Raw genomic sequence first — 22065 nt, 5'->3', positions numbered from 1 at the left:
GGGGTGCGACAAAATTTTGGGAAGTTGTCCTTAATGTTTTGTACACTCGGTGTATACTTCCATTAATTTTTTTAACAGGTACCGGGGGACCTTCAGACGAGTCTCGTGAGGCCTGTGGGCGTGTTCGTGAAGGTCTCACCTTTCCACAGATGGGTCATATTAGTGTGTATCCTCAACTGTTCAGACGCTACAAACAGAAGTTGGCAGATCAGATCGTCTGTACCGACTTCAGATGAGTCCCAAGATGCTTGTGGGGGTTGTAGAGCAAAACGGAAAACACCATTGTGCTCGTGAGAGTCTCATCTTTCCGTCAAATAATAGTTTGTAGGCCAAACCATTGGGACGCTACAGTCGATTTTGTGAGAAGACCGATATTCGGGATGTTTCATGGTCTGACAAACACCACTCAAGCTCTGTCACCTTTCACAGCAGATGCGGAAATGCGACATCGGCGGATGCGGGGGTTTGAGACGCATCCAATGCAAAAAAACATATATCTAGCTTAAACTGACTGATTTTTATATTATGCTAATTATATTTCCACGGGGGCGCAAACATCGACTCTAGGGGGTTAATCGACATCATCGGCACCCGAGGAGCAGTTGTTGTTGGGGGTTAACTGCCTTCCTTTCGGTTACTGGCCCAACGCTCTTAACAGCTAGGCCACCTGCCACCCCATTACTTAATGGTAAGTCCACCACTGTCAAGGGGTTTCCAAGGACAGCAGAATTGACAATATTGACAGAATTTTTATATATTTCTATGTCATTGACATTCACTTTGTGGTAGAGGCGCTTTGTCTCTTGGGGAAAATATTCAGGAGTCCCAGTGAAAGGGATCACTCTTAATTTTACTGTGGAAGAACACAGTATTTCTGCTGACAATGACTCGATGTGGAGAAACCTTTATCATTGTAAGAGATAATCTTTCTATCAAATAAAAATAAATAAATACATTATTTTTAACATTACCTCTAGTCTGTGGAATAATATCGAACAACAAAGAGAAAAAAGATTTAGAAGATACTTTTTGGCAAATTAGCAGCCGGAATGTCAACAATAACAAGTCTCCTGTCAATCTCTTTGTCTTTGTTATTGGCATAAATCCCTTGAAAATCCCTAAGGCTTTACCATATACAGTGGCTTGCGAAAGTATTCACCCCCCTTGGCATTTTTCCTGTTTTGTTGCCTCATAACCTGGAATTAAAATGGATTTTTTGGGGGGATTGTATCATTTGATTTAAACATGCCTACCAATTTGAAGAAGCAAAATATTTGTTATTGTGAAACAAACAAGAAATAAGACAAAAAAACAGAATACTTGAGCGTGCATAACTATTCATCCCCCCAAAGTCAATACTTTGTAGAGCCACCTTTTGCAGCAATTACAGCTGAAAGTCTCTTGGGGTATGTCTCTATAAGCTTGGCACATCTAGCCACTGGGATGTTTGCCCATTCTTCAAGGCAAAACTGCACCAGCTCCTTTAAGTTGGATGGGTTCCGCTGGTGTACAGCAATCTTTAAGTCATACCACAGATTCTCAATTGGATTGAGGTCTGGGCTTTGACTAGGCCATTCCAAGACATTTAAATGTTTCCCATTAAACCACTCAAGTGTTGCTTTAGCAGTATGCTTAGGGAACCTCCGTCCCAGTCTCAAATCTCTGGAAGACTGAAACAGGTTTCCCTCAAGAATTTCCCTGAATTTAGCGCCATCCATCATTCCTTCAGTTCTGACCAGTTTCCCAGTCCCCGATGAAAAACATGAGGTGATGAGAGGTCTTGGATTTGCGCCAGACATAGCGTTTTCCTTGATGGCCAAAAAGCTCAATTTTAGTCTAATCTGACCAGAGTACCTTCTCCCACATGCCTTTTGGCGAACACCAAACGTTTCTTTAAGCAATGGCTTTTTTCTGGCCACTCTTCCGTAAATCCCAGCTCTGTGGAGTGTATGGTTTAAAGTGGTCCTATGGACAGATACTCCAATCTTCACTGTGGTGCTTTGCAGCTCCTTCAGGGTCATCTTTGGTCTCTTTGTTGCCTCTCTGATTAATGCCCTCCTTGCCTGGTCCGTGAGTTTTGGTGGGCGGCCCTCTCTTGGCAGGTTTGTTGTGGTGCCATATTCTTTTCATTTTTTAATAATGGATTTAATGGTGCTCCGTGGGATGTTCAAAGTTTCTGATATTTTTTTATAACCCAAACCTGATCTGTACTTCTCCACAACTTTGTCCCTGACCTGTTTGGAGAGCTCCTTGGTCTTCATGGTGCCGCTTGCTTGGTGGTGACCCTTGCTTAGTGGTGTTGCAGACTCTGGGGCCTTTCAGAACAGGTGTATTTACACTGAGATCATGTGACAGATCATGTGACACGTAGATTGCACACAGGTGGACTTTATTTTACATTTTAGTCATTTAGCAGACGCTCTTATCCAGAGCGACTTACAGGAGCAATTAGGGTTAAGTGCCTTGCTCAAGGGCACGTCGACAGATTTTTGCAGTAATTACAGCTGCAAGTCTCTTTGAATATGTCTCTATAAGCTTGGCACATCTAGCCACTGGGATTTTTGCCCGTTCAAGGCAAAACTGCTCCAGCTCCTTCAAGTTGGATGGGCTCCGCTGGTGTACAGCAATCTTTAAGTCATACCACAGATTCTCAATTGTATTGAGGTCTGGGCTTTGACTAGGCCATTCCAAGACATTTAAATGTTTCCTCTTAAACCACTTGAGTGTTGCTTTAGCAGTATGCTTAGGGTCGTTGTCCTGCTGGAAGGTGAACCTCCATCCCAGTCTCAAATCTCTGAAAGACTGAAACAGGTTTCCCTCAAGAATTGTCCTGTATTTAGCGCCATCCATCATTCCTTCAATTCTGACCAGTTTCCCAGTCCTTGCCAATGAAAAACATCCCCACAGCATGATGCTGCCACCACCATGGTGATGGTTTTCTCGGGGTGATGAGAGGAGTTGGGTTTGTGCCAGACATAGCGTTTTCCTTGATGGCCAAAAAGCTCAATTTGACCAGAGTACCTTCTTCCATATGTTTGGGGAGTCTCCCACGTGCCTTTTGGCGAACACCAAACGTGTTTGCTTATTTTCTTCTTTAAACAATGGCTTTTTTTCTGGCCACTATTCCATAAAGCCCAGCTCTGTGGAGTGTACGGCTTAAAGTGGTCCTGTGGACAGATACTCCAATATCTGCTGTGGAGCTTTGCAGCTCCTTCAGGGTTATCTTTGGTCTCTTTGTTGCCTCTCTGATTAATGCCCTCCTTGCCTGGTCCGTGAGTTTTGGTGGGCGGCCCTCTCTTGGCAGGTTTGTTGTGGTGCCATATTCTTTCAATTTTTTAATAATGGATTTAATGGTGCTCCGTGCGATGTTCAACGTTTCGGATATTTTTTTATAACCCAACCCTGATCTCTACTTTGCTCCACAACTTTGTCCCTGACCTGTTTGGAGAGCTCCTTGGTCTTCATGGTGCCGCTTGCTTGATGGTGCCCCTTGCTTAGTGGTGTTGCAGACTCTGTGGCCTTTCAGAACAGGTGTATATATACTGACATCATGTGACAGATCATGTGACACTTAGATTGCACACAGGTGGACTTTATTTAACTAATTATGTGACTTCTGAAGGTAATTGGTTGCACCAGATCTTATTTAGAGGCTTCATAGCAAAGGGTGTGAATAGATATGAACGCACCACCTTTCCGTTATTTATTTTTTTGAATTTTTTTAAACAAGTTAGTTTTTTCATTTCCCTTCACCAATTTGGACTATTTTGTGTATGTCCATTACATGAAATCCAAATAAAAATCAATTTAAATTACAGGTTGTAATGCAACAAAATAGGAAAAACGCCAAGGGGGATGAATACTTTTGCAAGGCACTGTAGTGTTGATCTCCATTTCATTCTACTCTCTGGGGAATAACAGAGCATATTTCTGATAATGATGGTCTCCTTATAGACAAATCAGCTTCTCAGAGATCCTCTGTGTAGCTAATCATTCCATGGTCTTTGGTTAAGGCTCTAGGCATCCACCGAAAAAAACATATCTTTATCCAGAGTAAACTGTTGAGGTACAATGGATTCATTTGGTGTCATCACACCATAGCCATGATCAATCCTAGTCAAATACAATTCAACCCCACAGAATACAGATACCAACCATCCTATGATTAATAATGACAAGTAACATAGGTGTCTCACTATCCTATAAAGTGTCACTTGTCCCCTAAGGAGATATAGTGTAAGATACACATGTAAAGCAATACATACCATAGAGAACATACAGCCTTCTATCTGATCAATCATGTCCTTCCCTCATGTCTTGACAAAGGCCTATAGCCTATGTGACAGAAATGTTGCATTTGTTATGTGTTGGTCCACTCTTCCTCTTTCCCTTCATTCGTTCCGTTAAGTCATGCCTGTCAAAAAATCATACTGTTGAACTGACTCTCTCCTTCCAAATCACATCCTTGGAGAGGCTGTTAGTGGAAAAACACTAGACTCATCAATCATCTGAGTTGAATTCCGTCATCACCCCAGCATGTTTCTCGGAGGACAGTCTACTGTCTGGGGGGATGTCAGACTCCTGGATACACAGAGCAAATGGAGGGGTAGCAGAGGAAGAGGAGGAAAAGGTGAAGAGGTGGAATTGAGGAAGAGGATGGGAGGGGGCTAGGGAGGGAGGATGAGGGGAGAGTAGAAGAGGAGGGAAGAGGTTGGGATAGGAGAGGAGGGGGGACAGGAAGAAGAGGAGGCAAGAGGTTGGGATAGGAGAGGAGAGGAGAGGAGAGGAGAGGAGAGGAGAGGAGAGGAGAGGAGAGGAGAGGAGAGGAGAGGAGAGGAGAGGAGAGGAGAGGAGAGGAGAGGAGAGGAGAGGAAGGAAGGAGGGATTCTATGAATTCTGATCCTCCTCAAATGAACAGTACCCTCTTTAGACCATTTCTCCAACACACCCTGTTAAGGCAAACATGAAATGTGTGTTCTACCTACAATACAAACATATCAATATGTCACTATTCACATACTATAGATAAGTCACAGTATAGGACTGGTTTACGAGAGCGATGTTAAAGACTAGCCTATATGATAAATAGCTGAAAAATGAAAAGCTTGCTTCTTAAATAGTACATTTATATTATGTTCATACAGCTCAAAGAGTTTAATGTCGTAGGTGAAAGCCACTAATTAGTGAATAAAAATGAATAGTTTGACTTTTTCACGTTGTCTGTTACAGGAGGGGGTCGCAGTTCCGTAGCGACCCACTAGGTGTCCTCCTCCGACAACCTTAGGCACCTCCTCACTCACAGTCTGGACTAATCAGGATCCTATTGGTGTCACCTGTGTCTACCTGTTCACCTGTGTATTTATGCCCTCACTTCCCTGTGTTCCCTTGCTCAGTTCTTGATGCCAAGCACTACGAATCAGTGTCTGATCGCGAGACGTATGTACAGGTACTTGAGAAGTGTTTCATTGTTGTTTCAGTCGTAGTTAGTATTTCGTATTTTTACTGTCAGCCTGTTTTTGGAGACCAATTTGCTCCACCTTTATTTTATCGTGACAAGTCCGTTATTTTGTATCCTGGCTTTGGGACCATCAGTAAAGATCCTTGTTTCACCATCTCTGCCTACTGCCTACTGTCTATCCTGCACAGCACCTGGGTCACACCTCACACCAACCCTTACAGAAAACTGAGCCAATATGGACCCAGCGGAGGCAGCACAGTATCGTAGCGCATTGGCAACGCAGGGAGCTATGCTGAACCAGCACGACCACAGCCTGCAGCAGATCACCAAGAATCGCCGCCAACTGACGTTCGCCGTGCAGAGCCAGGCGGACACCCGACCAGCCCCGGCAGTCGGCGGAGCCGAAGCTGCGGCAGCGGCGTCTCCAGTCTCGCCTGCAACATCGTGGGAACCCCGCCTACCACCTCCGGAGAGGTACGACGGATGTCCAGAGGGCTGCAGGGAATTCAGCCTACAACCCTCCTCCTTCCCGATGGAGCAGGGCCGGGTGGCCTACATTATCACTCTGTTGATGGGTCGGGCCCTTTCCTGGGATACCGTGGAGTGGGAGAGCCAAACTCCGGTGTGCTCCGACTCCTACCAATTCACCCGGGAGGTACGCAAGGTGGTGTCGGGGCACGAGGCTGGGAGGCGCCTCACGGCCTGTCGGCAGGGTGACCGTTCGGTGGCGGACTACTCCGTGGAGTTCCGGTCCCGGGCTCGAGAGGCAGGATGGGTGGAGGCCGCCCTGGTCGTCCTTTACGTGCAGGGGCTATCGGAGGGGATGAAGGACGAACTCCCCTTCAGGGAGCTGCCTGAGCGATTGGATGGCCTTGTCGACCTCTCGGTGCGAGTAGACAATCGGCGTCATGAGAGGGTGCACGAGAGAGGGATGTCGCAAGGCGCGCCTCCGCATCCCCCTATCAGCCCGGAGACTTTCCTCCGATTCAGGGAGGAGATGCCTCAGGAGGAGGCTATGCAGCTGGGTGCGGCGCGCTTGTCCAGGATGGAGAAGCAGAGGCATCTGTGCCAGGGACGTTGCCTGTACTGAGGCCAGGCAGGTCACCACTGCGACTCATGCCTGGAGAAGCCGGGAAACGGGAGGGCTCGCTAATATCAGGAGGAGGCTATTGAGCCGGAACCGAAACCCCAACTCCAGAGACTCCTGGACTTTTCTCCCCGTCAGGGTTTACTGGGCCCGTGCTGCACGTCGGGTGCCTGCACTGGTGGATTCGGGGGCCACTGGAATCCTGATGGACGTGGGGCTGGCCCAAGGGTGGAGTGTTCCGTTACTCTCCCTCTCTGAGCCGGTTCCGGTCATGGGCCTGGACGACCGGCCGTTGGGGTCGGGCTTCATCACCTGGCGCACTGTCCCTGTGCGTGTCCCGGTGGCAGGGGGGCTATGGGAGGATATCCAGTTTTTCATTGTGGACTCTCGGTTGTGTCCCCTCGTCCTCGGGCACCCCTGGCTGGTCGCCCACAAACCCCGGATAGACTGGTCCACGGGGCGACTCATCCTGGAGGGAGGCTCTGCCTCGTCCTGTTCCGGTCTCCACTGACCACTCATCAGCCCAAACCACCGTCCCAGACCACCTACCAGTCCTCACCTCTTCCCCAGGTCCCACACTCCAAACCGCTTACCGCCCTAGCGGCAGTTGCCACCGGGAGGATGGCGGCTACAGACTCCGTCACTGGCCCAGACCTGGCAGGCGTTCCCCGGGAGTATTGGGATCTGGGGGAGGTGTTTAGTAAGAGGCGTGCCAGGGGCCTACCTCATCACAGGCCATATCTCCTGCCGGGCGCCATGCCCACACGAGGGTGATTGTTTTCCTTGTCCCGGTCGGAGACGTTGGCCATGAGGGAGTATATCGATGAGGCACTCGTCGAGGATCACATCCATCCCTTTACCTCACCCGCGGGCGTGGGCTTCTTCTTTGTGGGGAAAAAGGACGGTGGGCAGCGGCCGTGCATTGATTACCGGGCGCTCAACGACATCACGGTTAAGAACCGCTAACCACTCCCCCTGATGACGACGGCATTTGAGTCATTGCAGGGAGCCCGGGTCTTCATCAAGCTGGTGAAGATTTGGGAGGGGGACGAGTGGAAGACAGCTTTTAACACACTCAGTGGGCATTACGTGTACCAAGTCATACTGTTCGGTCTAGCCAACGCGCCTGCGGTGTTCCAGGCGTTGGTTAATGACGTGCTCCGGGACCTCCTCGACTACAGCGTCTTCGTGTATTTGGATGACATCCTAATAATTTCAAAGGACATGAGTGAACACCAGCAGCACGTTCAGCAGGTCCTCCAATGCCTTCTCCGTCACCATCTCTACGTCAAGGCGGAGAAGTGTGTGTTCCACACGGAGACAGTCTCCTTCCTGGGGTTCATCGTCACCTATGGATGGACCCAGCCAAGGTCAGCACGGTACTGGATTAGCCCCAGCACTCCTCCCTCAAGCAACTAAAACGTTTTTTAGGTTTCGCTAAGTTGGTGGTACAGCACGTTTTACGGGTCCACGGCCTTCCCCAAGATGTGGTGTCGGATCGGGGCCCTCAGTTCGCCTCTAGGTTCTGGAAGGCGTTCGACACCTGTCTCGGCACCTCCGTCAGCTTGTCTTCCGGCTTCCAATCCCCAGTCGAATGGGCAGACGGAGCACGTCAACCAGGATCTGGAGGGGGTGCTGAGGTGCTACGCCTCCAGCAACCCAGCTACGTGGAGTCAGCGACTGGCATGGGCGGAGTACGCCCACAACACCCTTCTATGCTCGTACACTGGCCTGTACCCCTTCCAGTGCCAATACGGGTACCAACCCCCCCTATTCCCCGAGCAAGAGGAGGAGGCGGCGGTCCCGTCGGTCCAGGCACACATCAGTCGCAGTCGCCACAACTGGAGGCAGGTGCGGGCGGCACTTAAGTGGGCCTCGGTCAGGTCTCAACATCAGGCCAACCGCAGGTGTCGCCCGCACCCGTTTTTTTTTGCCCGGGACAGAGGGTGTGGCTCCCCACGCAGGATGCTGTCCCCCCGGTTCGTCGGGCCATTCAGAGTGGTCTGGCGAGTCAACCCAGTGGCCTACCGCCTGCAACTTCCCCCCACCATGAGGGTGCATCCCACGTTCCATGTGTCCCTCCTCAAGCCCGTCGCCACCTGTCCCCTGGCTCCCCCTCCTCGTCCGGGTTCCCCCGCTGCGCCTCGTTGGAGGGCAGCCGGCTTTTACTGTGGACCGGATCCTGGACTACCGGCGGAGGGGGAGGGGTCTCCAAATTCTGGTGGACTGGGAGGGTTATGGGCCGGAGGAGCGGTCCTGGGTGCCCAGGAGGGACATTCTGGACCCAGGGCTGATAACAACATTACGTCGCCTCCACCCGCAGGGGGTAGATCAGCTTTAATATTACAGATAGATTGTAACTTCCATCAATGTAATTGTCTGCATCACTTCCAATCACCCATTTGTTGTTTTTTCTCGCAAATAAATAAATAAATATATATATATATATATACATGCATACAGATACATATACACATACATACATACATACATATAAATACATATACATACATATATATACACATATCCTTTTTAAAAATATATTTCCCTTAATTACTTTCCAACCCCACCACCCCTTCCCTAATTGGAGTAAACTAGTGAACAACTACGCTTACGCCTCTACTTCCAGCTTATACATACTATATCAATTTTACAATAATTCTATTTTGTTTGTTTTTATTCCTGAACTTCCTCTACCCTCAACCTCTCCGATAATTTTCATGATGTCCATCCGGTTTGCTTCTATATGCCATATCTTTCTAACTGTGCTCTTTCACAAAAGCTCTCAACCTATAACCTATATACTTATTATGGACACAGTATGCTTTACATTAGTTATCTTATTGTTATTAGTTGTTGTTAGTTGTTATTAGTCCCATTCTACAGCTCCATTCAACACCTCCCATCTATCTCTTAACACCATCCATGTTGGATTTCTATTTGCCATATATTTTTCAGCTGTACTGTGATGTTTCAAAAAAGTTCTGAACCCTTCTATTCTCATTGTTTCTACAGATTGTAAATTGAAAATAAATTTTTTTGCTAAAAGTATTATTATATTATTGATCGATTGACTATGACTTTTCAGATCACCCAGTAGTGCTATCTACAGGGTTAGCTCCAGGTAAATATTGCAATCCTTCAACCTTAAGCACCTCCTCACTCACAGTCTGGACTAATCATGATCCTATTGGTGTCACCTGTGTCTACCTGTTCACCTGTGTATTTATGCCCTCACTTCCCTGTGTTCCCTTGCTCAGTTTTCTCTGCTAGTTTCTTGATGCCAAGCAGTACGAATCAGTGTCTGATCGCGAGACGTATGTACAGGTACTTGAGAAGTGTTCTTCCTGTTTCAGTCATAGTTAGTATTTCGTATTTTTGCTGTCAGCCTGTTTTTGGAAACCAATTTGCTCCTCCTTTATTTTATTGTGACAAGTCCGTTATTTTGTATCCTGGCTTTGGGACCACGAGTAAAGATCCTTGTTTCACCATCTCTGCCTACTGTCTATCCTGCACTGCACCTGGGTCACACCTCACACCAACCCTTACAGTTGTCTCACGTTGTCAAAACAATATACAGGTACCCTGGCATAGATTCTACAAGTGTCTCTCTATTGGAGAGATGCAACACCATTCTTCCATGAGAAATTCCATAATTTGGTGTTTTGTTGATGGTCGTGCAAAACTCTGTCTCAGGCACTGCTCCAGAATCTCCCATAAGAGTTCAATTGGGTTGAGATCTGGTGACTGAGACGGCCATGTTATGTGGTTTTCATGCTCATCAAACCATTCATATATACGGCGCCGGAGAAGATGGCTGCCGTTTTACAGCCCTCTAACCAATTGTACTATTAAGTGTGTTTTTCCGCGTTATTTGTAATTTATTTTGTACATAATGTTTCTGCCATCGTCTCTTATAACCAAAAAGAGCTTCTGGATATCAGGACAGCGATTACTCACCTCGTATTGGACAAAGATTTTTTCTTCAACGAGGCGGCCGCGAAGGATATCCTACAGACACCCGACAAGGCCCAAATCCCCGTCATTCACATGAGGAAGAGACGGAGATATCGTGGACATAGGTCGGGGTGCCTTGTAAGGATCCGACGGCGAGCGAGTAAACTGCCGCTCCCATCAATCCTATTAGCCAATCTTCAATCATTGGAGAATAAATTGGATGACCTAAGATTACGGTTATCCTACCAACGGGACATTAAAAACTGTAATATCTTATGTTTCACCGAGTCGTGGCTGAACGACGACATGGATAACATACAGCTAGCAGGCTATACGCTACATCGGCAGGATAGAACGGCTGACTCCGGTAAGACAAGGGGTGGTGGTCTGTGTATATTTGTAAACAACAGCTGGTGCACAAAATCAAATACTAAGGAAGTCTCGAGGTTTTGCTCGCCTGAGGTAGAGTATCTTATGATAAGCTGTAGACCACACTATTTACCAAGAGAGTTTTCATCTATATTTTTCATAGCTGTCTATTTACCACCACAAACCAATGCTGGCATTAAGATTGCACTGAATGAGCTGTATAAGGCCATAAGTCAACAGGAAAACGCTCATCCAGAGGCAGCGCTCCTAGTGGCCGGGGACTTTAATGCAGGGAAACTTAAATCCGTTCTCCCTAATTTCTACCAGCATGTTAAATGTGCAACCAGAGGAAAAAAAAACTCTAGACCACCTTTACTCCACACACAGAGACGCATACAAAGCTCTCCCTCGCCCTCCATTTGGCAAATCTGACCATAACTCTATCCTCCTGATTCCTGCTTATAAGCAAAAACTAAAGCAGGAAGCACCAGTGACTCGGTTAATAAAAAAGTGGTCAGATGACGCAGATACTAAGCTACAGGACTGTTTTGCTAGCACAGACTGGAACATGTTCCGGGATTCTTCAGATAGCATTGAGGAGTACACCACATCAGTCACTGGCTTCATCAATAAGTGCATCGAATGTTCATCAAATGTCGTCCCCACAGTGACCGTACGTACATACCCCAACCAGAAGCCATAGATTACAGGAAACATCCGCACTGAGCTAAAGGGTAGAGCTGTCGCTTTCAAGGAACGGGACTCTAACCCGGACGCTTATAAGAAATCCTGCTATGCCCTCCGACGAACCATCAAACAGGCAAAGAGTCAATACAGGACTAAGATTGAATCGTACTACACCGGCTCTGACGCTCGTCGGATGTGGCAGGGCTTGAAAACTATTACAGACTACAAAGGGAAGCACAGCCGCGAGCTGCCCAGTGACACAAGACTTCCAGACGAGCTAAACCACTTCTATGCTCGCTTCGAGGCAAGCAACACTGAAGCATGCATGAGAGCACCAGCTGTTCCGGATGACTATGTGATCACGCTCTCCGTAGCCGATGTGAGTAAGACTTTTAAGCAGGTCAACATTCACAAGGCCGCAGGGCCAGACGGATTACCAGGACGTGTACTCCGAGCATGTGCTGACCAACTGGCAAGTGTCTTCACTGACATTTTCAACATGTCCCTGACTGAGTCTGTAATACCAACATGTTTTAAGCAGACCACCATAGTCCCCGTGCCCAAGGACTCTAAGATAACCTGCCTAAATGACTACCGACCCGTAGCACTGACGTCTGTAGCCATGAAGTGCTTTGAAAGGCTGGTCATGGCTCACATCAACACCATTATCCCAGAAACCCTAGACCCACTCCAATTTGCATACCGCCCCAACAGATCCACAGATGATGCAATCTCTATTGCACTCCACACTGCCATTTCCAACCTGGACAAGAGGAACACCTACGTGAGAATGCTATTCATTGACTACAGCTCAGCATTCAACACCATAGTGCCCTCAAAGCTCATCACTAAGCTAAGGATCCTGGGACTAAACACCTCCCTCTGCAACTGGATCCTGGACTTCCTGACGGGCCGCCCCCAGGTGGTAAGGGTAGGTAACAACACATCTGCCACACTGATCCTCAACAAGGGGGCCCCTCAGGGGTGCGTGCTCAGTCCCCTCCTGTACTCCCTGTTCACCCATGACTGCATGGCCAGGCACGACTCCAACACCATCATTAAGTTTGCCGACGACACAACAGTGGTAGGCCTGATCACCGACAACGATGAGACAGCCTATAGGGAGGAGGTCAGAGACCTGGCCGTGTGGTGCCAGGATAACAACCTCTCCCTCAACGTGACCAAGACAAAGGAGATGATTGTGGACTACATGAAAAAAAAAGAGGACTGAGCACGCCCCCATTCTCATCGACGGGGCTGTAGTGGAACAGGTTGAGAGCTTCAAGTTCCTTGGTGTCCACATCACCAACGAACTATCATGGTCCAAACACACCAAGACAGTCGTGAAGAGGGCACGACAAAGCCTATTCCCCCTCAGGAGACTGAAAAGATTTGGCATGGGTCCTCAGATCCTCAAAAATTTCTACAGCTGCACCATCGAGAGCATCCTGACTGGTTGCATCACCACCTGGTATGGCAACTGCTTGGCCTCCGACCGTAAGGCACTACAGAGGGTAGTGCGTACGGCCCAGTACATCACTGGGGCCAAGCTTCCTGCCATCCAGGACCTCTATACCAGGCGGTGTCAGAGGAAGGCCCTCAAAATTGTCAAAGACTCCAGCCACCCTAGTCATAGACTGTTCTCTCTGCTACCACACGGCAAGCCGTACCAGAGTGCCAAGTCTAGGTCCAAAAGACTTCTCAACAGCTTCTACCCCCAAGCCATAAGACTCCTCTGAATAGCTAATCATGGCTACCCAGACTATTTGCACTGCCCCCCCACCCCATCTTTTTACGCTGCTGCTACTCTGTTAATTATTAATGCATAGTCACTTTAACTCTACCCACATGTACATATTACTTCAACTACCTCAACTAGCCGGTGCCCCCGCACATTGACTCGGCACCAGTACCCCCCTGTATATATAGCCTCCCTACTGTTATTTTATTTTACTTCTGCTGTTTTTTTCTCAACACTTTTTTGTTGTTTTATTCTACTTTTTTATTACAAATAAATGCACTGTTGGTTAAGGGCTGTAAGTAAGTATTTCACTGTAATGTCTGCACCTGTTGTATTCGGCGCATGTGGCCAATACAATTTTATTTGATTCGATTTGATTCAGTGACCAGTTGTGCCATGTGGATGGTGGTATTGTCATCCTATGGGGGCATAGCCATGGTAGCCAAAATAATGGCCTGCCCAGCATTTGTATGCATGCTGGGATTTCAATTGCTTAATTAACTCAGGAACTACACCTTTGTGGAAGCACCTGCTTTTAATATACATTGTATCCCTCATTTAATCAAGTGTTGCCATTAATTTGTCTGTTACCTGTATCTGCAGTCAGTGTTTTGTTTGAGACTTAAGACCGGAGAAAATTGAGGAGAGTGCTAAACTGGGAAGCAGCCTGTCAGTGATATCAAGATATGCCAAGACAAAAAAGAACAATATGGCCTCACACACACATTCATTAAGACATAGATTAAAGTACAAGTAAAAGCTAATTTACTTGGATACTTTTCATTCTACTTGAATAACAATCATACCTGTCATTATTCAATCGTCAAGTCCAGTAACATTACACCCTCCTGACATGAACAAGCTTCAGATGGAGTATGGAATTAAGATTGCCATCAAGCAGTGTTTTCCTGTTCTAAGATGAGATGCTGTGATTGTGTTATGGGTTTCATTGCAGGCACATTGTATTTGCTGCGATTCTAATTATTTACATTTCAGACACTGGACACTGATGGCTTGTAATCCCAATTTTTGTTGTTGACATTTGCTATGGTCCTGACTGACAGACACAGAGAACAATCAAAAGGCTGTGGGGAGTCCGTAGACCCTCCTTGCAGAGCAGGCAGGCATTTAGTTTGCCGATGTCCATCCCAGGTATATTCTGGGTAAATTCACACAACCACAGTTCCACTCAATGAAAGGCATCCCAGTTTCCCCTTGCGTCGCTTGTTGAGGTTATAGCAGAAGTCCACTATGTACAGAAGAGCCATAACAGTGTACAGAAAAACACAAAATAGTTTGTAGTATACAGCGAGAGAGAGGTGAATAACAGGGTTGGGATCAATTCAGAATTTAATTCAATTCAGCCCATGAAATTCAACATTTAATTAAAAATGTAATTGGCCACACCCCACAGGAAGCAGCATTTGAATTAAAGGAAGTAGAATGTAATTCAAACCAATTCAATTAAATTGAACTGAAACATAAAACATGAAAGTTTCAGTCCTTTGAAATATATTTAACCAAAAGTTTATTCAACTTATTACTGCAAATAATTTAAATACTATTTCAAATATTATTGATTCTAACTCAGATGTCTTTTTTTGTATTTTTGTCATAAGGGATTAGTTTGATTCAATGCATTCTGTGAAATTTAAATGTTTCTAATATTTAAAAACCTGTAATTGAATTATGAATTATTATAGACAATGATCTTAGAATATTTCCAGACAACTGTAGTAATTTAAAACCCATTTTAGGAACATTAGTTGTTAAAATTGAAGTGTTTTAACCTATAATATGTTATACTTAGTATTAGTAACCATACATTGTGTAAAAATAAACATGTGTATAGGCCATGTGATGTGTGGAATAAATCAGCCATTTGAATGTCAATTAATTGCATTAAATTACATTCTACTCCCTTAATTCAAATTCATTTCAAATTTTGCTTTTTTTTATTTGCTTTTTTTAGTCATTTTAGCAGACGCTCTTATCCAGAGCAACTTAGGGTTAAGTGCCTTGCTCAAGGGCACATTGACAGATTTTTCACCTAGTCGGCTCGGGGATTAGAACCAGTGACCTTTCGGTTACTGGCACAACGCTCTTAACCACTAAGCTACCTGCCACCGGGGTGTGGCCAATTCCAATTCTAGTCAAATTCAAGAACTGAATTGGAATTAAAGACCAATTCGCAACTCAATTTAGAATTGACCCCAACCCTGGTGCATAACCCTGTCGTCCATCCTGGAGTGCCTGTAGGAGGATGTTGTACCCTGGCCATGGTTGAGACCCATTGTTCCACCATTTTGGATATAAGACGAGTCTAGTTGCTGAACTGCTAGCCACTCCAGATAGTGTCCTGGTCTCTGGTGTCTGCAGGGTCATAGAGCAAGACTGCGGGCGGTGGAGGCGGCTCCTTGTGCCCGCTGAACCACCCCTGGGCAGTTCTCCCTCTTCTGTAGCTTATGGTTCTCAAACAGGCCCTCGTTACGTGGCACACCATGGTTCCCATTTGGAAACGTCAGTAACCCTGGACACACACAGACACAGACACAAGATGGAGGACACAAGATAAATTGTATTTGTTTTGCAACTGTTACTCCTATTAGAGACTTGTGGTTTGATGAACGTACCATATCCCTCCACACAACCACTCTTGAACTCTCCTTCAAACTTCATCCCATCAAAGCGACTGAAGACCCCGGCTCCCTGGAACTTCCCCTGGGAAAACTCACCTTCATACCTAGCGATGAAGAATAAGATATTAAATAAAGAAGATGGACACACACATACATGTACATGCGCACACACACATACAGTATATACACACACACAAAATAAAATAAATTCAAACACCTGGATCCCTCTGGGAAGAGGAGCACCCCCGAGCCATGGAACAGTCCGTTCTCAAACTGTCCTGTGTAGCAGGTTCCATCTGAGAACTTTAGCTGGCCCATTCCATGTCTCCGACCTGAGGGGGGCACAGGGCACAACAGAGCGAGACATCCTTTAGGTTATTATAGACAGAGACAGAAAATACAACAATATGATCTGCTAGATTACTTTAGAAATGCAGCATTTCTTCTTTCCTTTCCTTCCTTATCATCAAAAAATATAAAACATAACGCATGGCCTAATAATAAACATAATGCATGGCCCAATATTAAACATCATGCATGGCCCAATATTAAACATAATGCATGGCCCATTATTAAACATAATGCATGGCCCAATATTAAACATAATGAATGGCCCAATATTAAACATAATGAATGGCCCATTATTAAACATAATGCATGGCCCAACATTAAACATAATGCATGGCCCAACATTAAACATAATGCATGGCCCATTATTAAAAATAATGCATGGACCAACATTAAACATAATGCATGTCCCACATTAAACATAATGCATGGCCCAATATTAAACATAATGCATTGCCCAACATTAAACATAATGCATGGCCCAACATTAAACATAATGCATGGCCCAATATTAAACATAACGCATGGCCCAATATTAAACATAACGCATGGCCCAATATTAAACATAACGCATGGCCCAACATTAAACATAACGCATGGCCCAATATTAAACATATTGCATGGCCCAATGCTCTTGTAATAGGCTACTTGATTGGTGAATAATCTAAGCACATGCTACACCGTAGACAAAAGTATTTGCTCCTTGGCACATAAGTCCAGTATATACACTATTTTGAACTGGGATTTAGGAATCTTCCTTCCCTCTGCCAACTATAGGTTTAGGATATTAGGATCCCATCTGCCTACAGCCTCCTTAAAGCTTGTCTAATCCAGCTGGTTTCCAACAGGGATTCCTACCTCAGAATCTGGCTGCTGTTACTACCTCACACACACACAGGCACGCGTGCATACACGCACACACACTAAAGAATTCAAGGAATTAATGTGTCTGCCGCCTGTATGATCCAATACAGAATGAATGTGGCTGTTCTCTCCATATGACCCTAAGAATGTGTACTTAGCTTATCATCTACAGGTCAGATCCAAGCAGACTGAGGGTATTTATTCCACATCTAACAGTGCATGTTATGATATAGAAACTGCAAACCTGCTCTCTTGGCATTATTTTATCTTGGATTGTAATTATATGCTCATCAAAACTGTGGACATTGTATATCACATGGCTGTGTTGTTTGAGGGAGCTGACCTTTTAAACAAAAAGTATGATTTATCGATCTCAAGTTTTCAAATATTATCTTGTGAATATTATAGTTACTCCTGGCAGATGTGTTTGGCTGTGCTGCTGATTGACCTCTGTTTTCTCAACAGGGGTTGACTCTGATCTTTCCAGTGAGTTTCCTAATACGGCCCCAGGCCTAATCCAGGAGATTTGACAGAGCTTCGGGAGGTCGGCCTCGATGTGGTGGGTCATGGGTTGAAAGCTAGTTAGGATTTGGCTTAATAGACTAAGAATGTCAATCAATGGTATTACTGTGTGTGTACAAGACTGTGTGTGTGTGTGTGTGTGTGTGTGTGTGTGTGTGTGTGTGTGTGTGTGTGTGCGTGCGTGCGTGCGTGCGTGTGTGCGTGTGTGTGTGTGCGTGGAGTCGGAGGAATAAGATCAAACACTTTTGGAAATGGGGGAGACTATTCTCTGCATTTGTCACGTATGTTTATATCTTTACAAACCTAATCCTGTGCCTTACAGAAAAACTAAAGACAAGAGGAAGAAAAAGGGTTGTTGAGTTCACAGTATTCCCCCAACCCACACCCTCTCAGTGGTATTCATTCTGCTCAGATTATCCCTAATTACTGACAGAACTAACATAGGGACTAGGGACAGTTGAGTTAAGACACATATGAAGACAGATACACAGGGGACTATTTTAGTTAAGGCACATAGGAAGAGTTCCACAGGGGACTCTCAGTTAAGACACAAAGGAAGACTGATACACACAGGGCTCTTAGTTAAAGGACAAGTTCACTTTTTTTATGTAAATGGAATGTTATAGAAGTGTCCAGACACTTTTTTTGCTATTTCACTTACTTTTGAGGAACTTCCCCACCTTCGATAGAACTTTATCCGCAACGCTATATTCCATTTTGTTGGACTCTAGCGATACTTTACTATGTGCGGGCATGCACATACTATCTCATTCCCATTGTGCTGGTAGAAAAAAATGTGCATGCTCGCATACGGTAACGTATCAATCGAGTCCAACAAAATGGAATATAACGTTGCAGATAAAGTTCGTAATGAAACTATTTTGTGTGTACAACATCTAAAGACCTGCATCACCATACTGAGAGAGTTGCCATTTCTAAAAGGACGTATTTGGGTGCTTTTGGAGCCTTAGTTCATGTTTTATCACTGCAGAACGAGCCTGAGGAAGCTGGTGGGGTAAGTTTCTCAAAACCAAGTGAAATCGCAAAAAAAGTGTCTGGACACTTCTATAACATGCCAATTACATCAGAAGTTGAGATTTGGTTAAAAAAGGCAAACTTGTCCTTTGTCCTAGAAAGACAGTGCCCCAGGAGACTGTTAGGACACATAGGAAGACCGACACAGGATACTGTTAGTTAAGACACACATGGAGTCAGAGACATATGGGACTGCCTAGAGATGGTAATGAGGATGTAAGGATGTTATATCCGACAGCTCTGTGGATGGAAATATCTGGCTGATGCTACGTAAGAGGATATTACATTCAGATTATTGATTCCATGAATTAAACAACCTCTGTACTTCAGTGTAAAGGGTTTGGAGGAATATTTTTAAGACAACAATGATTAGAGAATCATACATAAATGAAGGCCTACATACCAGTATAAAGCATGATGCATACATATTGATCACCCTATATGTGCCTACTATATGAAGATGTAAAATGAAGTAAACTTGAGAAAGAAGGTTAATAGATGTCTTGCCTTCTTTCCAGTCCCCATGGTACTCCTCCCCAGTTCTGTAGGTGAACGACCCTCTCGTCAGAGTCATGGCCCCTCTGTTCTGCAAACGCGCGCGTGCACACACACACCCACACACACACACACACACACAAACGTAAAGAGCACTGACACTATTGCTGCTTTTTCCGACTGTAACACCAGTGTTACACTAGTGTATTCACCCTTATGTTAGAATATGGAAATGGTGTTTCCATAACTAGGGCTGACAGTGAGCAGAATCAACAACCTCTGCATAGGGCGGCAGGTAGCTTAGTGGGTAAGAGCGTTGTGCCAGTAACCGAAAGGTCGCTGGTTCTAATCCCCGAGCCGACTAGGTGAAAAATCTGTTGATGTGCCCTTAAGCAAGGCACTTAACCCTAATTGCTGATATGTAAGTCGCTCTGGATAAGAGCGTCTGCTAAGTGACTAAAATGTAAAATAACCAAAACAGTTGCTTTGTGATTAGGTGTTAAAGTTCACAGTTAGCCATTGTTATGTAAATGCAGCTTAAAAGTACCAGTGGCCTGACTTTGGCCCCAAGTGAGCCCAGGTCCACCGGAGCCATGGCCCAGTGAGACACAGGTGCCAGCCCGCGTAGATGGAAACAGAAAAGTCTGAGAACCTTTTGGGTAAAACACTGGGGTAAATCCTCTATGGAAATGTGCCAATATCTGTCTTATCTGAACCCTGACTTTAGTGTGCCTTCGCAGAGGTATGTTAAAGTCAAGGAGTGACATGGATGGAGAGAGGAGGGAGAGAGGGATGGTGAGAGGAGGGGCGAGAGGTGAGATCAAGGGATGGGCTGAGGTCAAGGGATAGGGATAGGGAAAGGAGAGGATGGGCAGAAGTGAAGGATGGGAAGAGAGAGGGGTGGGGAGAAGAGAAGGGATGAGGGAGGTTTGGGGGCAGAGGACAGGTGCTTAAGTCCAGAGACACAGATGGGAAGAGATCAGATATGTATAGCTCTGCAGATACTGTACTATCAAGTGAAGTGCGTGGTAGGCTAGCTAACCTATGGACAGTGCTTTTAAAGGAAGGACCTTTACTGGACTGTAAAAGGTTTTCACACACAGACAAGGGAAAGGGGGAACATGTGTGAGACAAAGGATGGCAACGCTTCCCCTAATTTTCAGTAATTTCTTATATCAGCTTGCAGGAATATAATCTAATCATTTAGAGAACCTCATAAGGCAGGCTATTTGCAAGTATGAACCCGTTGACACTGGATGATGTAATACATTATTCAGACTAGTTTATGTGTAAATTAGGCTACAATTCAGCTATATTCTTCTCACCTGTAAAACACCTATCGATTTGTCATGTTGTCAAAAGTTGTCAAAAGTCTTCTTCTTATTTTATGTCGCCGGCATATCATGTATCATGTCTTTACAGTAGCTACAGTAGCGCCACAGTAACTGAGCCAATTTGGACAAGTCCTGCACTGCATTCTATTGACAGTGTACATAGCCTACAATCAAATGATCAAACGGTTTACCTGTGCGCTACCTTCTCTATCTCTGCAGCATTGGAATCCACCTTTACGACATTAACGAGTTGGTTTGGAGTGGAGAGAAGAGAGGACAAGCACAGGTCGGCTAGGGAACATTATTAGCCTGCCGCTACAAGCTTCGGTGCTGCTGACGCCGGCGGTAAGGCATCACTATGTTCTTACACAGCCGTGCTGTTTCATTGCAGGGCTTTGGCTGCCGCTCATTTAAACCCTGTTCTGATTGGCTTGGTGTGTTACAACACTCTGGCAGACATGTTTCTATGGAGCAGTGAAGCACTAGGCACGATATTTTAGAATAAAGAAATAGCCTAATTTAATAGGCAAAAATAATAACAATTCCTTATTTTAATGGAGGTTTAATTGGCTATGATAAACCTATCCATAGTAATTATTTACTTGTTGTGCATTCTAAAATATAAATGTAGCCTATATCAACTCCCTTTTTGTTCTTTTAAAAACAAGTTCGAAATAGTTTATTTGTGTTTCTTTCATAAGGCAAAGGTTACTTGGCTCTATTCAATCCGTATCGCTGAAGAATGCGGAAGATCTGCGTTAAAATGATAATTTCCGATTGAGCCAATTTATGCAGCATTTCGGCCTACCGTGAATGCTGTCTCCGCGACCGAGGAAACATTGACTTTTAATAATCAATCCGCTATAAAGCGGATCTTCAGCTCTACGGATTGAATAGAGTAATTAGGGACTGTACGTTATAAACAATGAGGGATACCTGGAGAAAATCGTATCTCTCTCAAATGAAAATGGATGGCCCTCCCTTCAGTAAAATACATTTTTACCTGACCCTCCCTGAACGTTTGAAAACCCGCAAGTGATCCTCCCCTATACCCATAATAATAATAAAAACATAAAGTGGATAGCAGAGGACATGCCTACCGTTTACCCTCACTCCTAGGACAGACCAGAGCCTTAGATATGCAGTTTTAGAAACTGTTCTTCGTTTTGTAAGCATTACATGGTAAAGTAGCCAGAAGGTTATGGATTCGCAGACCATCTAGGACAAGGGTGAAAATATATCCATTACAATAAAAGCACTGCATGAATCTATCATCTTATAGACTTTCATAAACACATTTCATGCAATTCTAAGTCATTTTACATGACTGGAGACAAGCAGAATCTTTTTTAATACCACAACAGAGCATAACAACGAATGAGTGCATGCTGCAGTACCTGAGACGTTTTGATTTCTATACAGGCTATTGTTAAAAAATAGGATAGTCTAAGTTTGGAACAGTGCTAAAGTTGTCTATCAACTGTAAAAATGTTGCACAACAGAACCAGTAACAACTGAAGCATCTGATC

The 22065-nt window shown here is 45.1% G+C and overlaps 1 protein-coding gene across 1 annotated transcript; it reads right to left on the bottom strand.

Annotated features, from left to right (window-relative positions):
* Positions 1-14910: 14910 nt before the first annotated feature.
* Positions 14911-20855, bottom strand: LOC311115464 (MORN repeat-containing protein 4-like). Its single transcript, XM_084157311.1, has 5 exons — positions 20728-20855; positions 19215-19293; positions 16156-16270; positions 15933-16042; positions 14911-15829 (listed from the first exon to the last, which is right to left on the bottom strand). Exons 2-5 carry the CDS (start codon positions 19279-19281, stop codon positions 15681-15683), a joined length of 441 nt encoding a protein of 146 aa, XP_084013437.1. The 5' UTR covers positions 19282-19293; positions 20728-20855; the 3' UTR covers positions 14911-15680.
* Positions 20856-22065: the final 1210 nt, after the last annotated feature.

The sequence above is a fragment of the Coregonus lavaretus genome (genome assembly GCF_964263955.1).
Source record: "Coregonus lavaretus genome assembly, chromosome: 1".
NCBI lineage: Eukaryota > Metazoa > Chordata > Actinopteri > Salmoniformes > Salmonidae > Coregonus > Coregonus lavaretus.
Note: the sequence above shows the minus strand (reverse complement) of the source record. Positions and strands in the feature narration are given on the sequence as shown.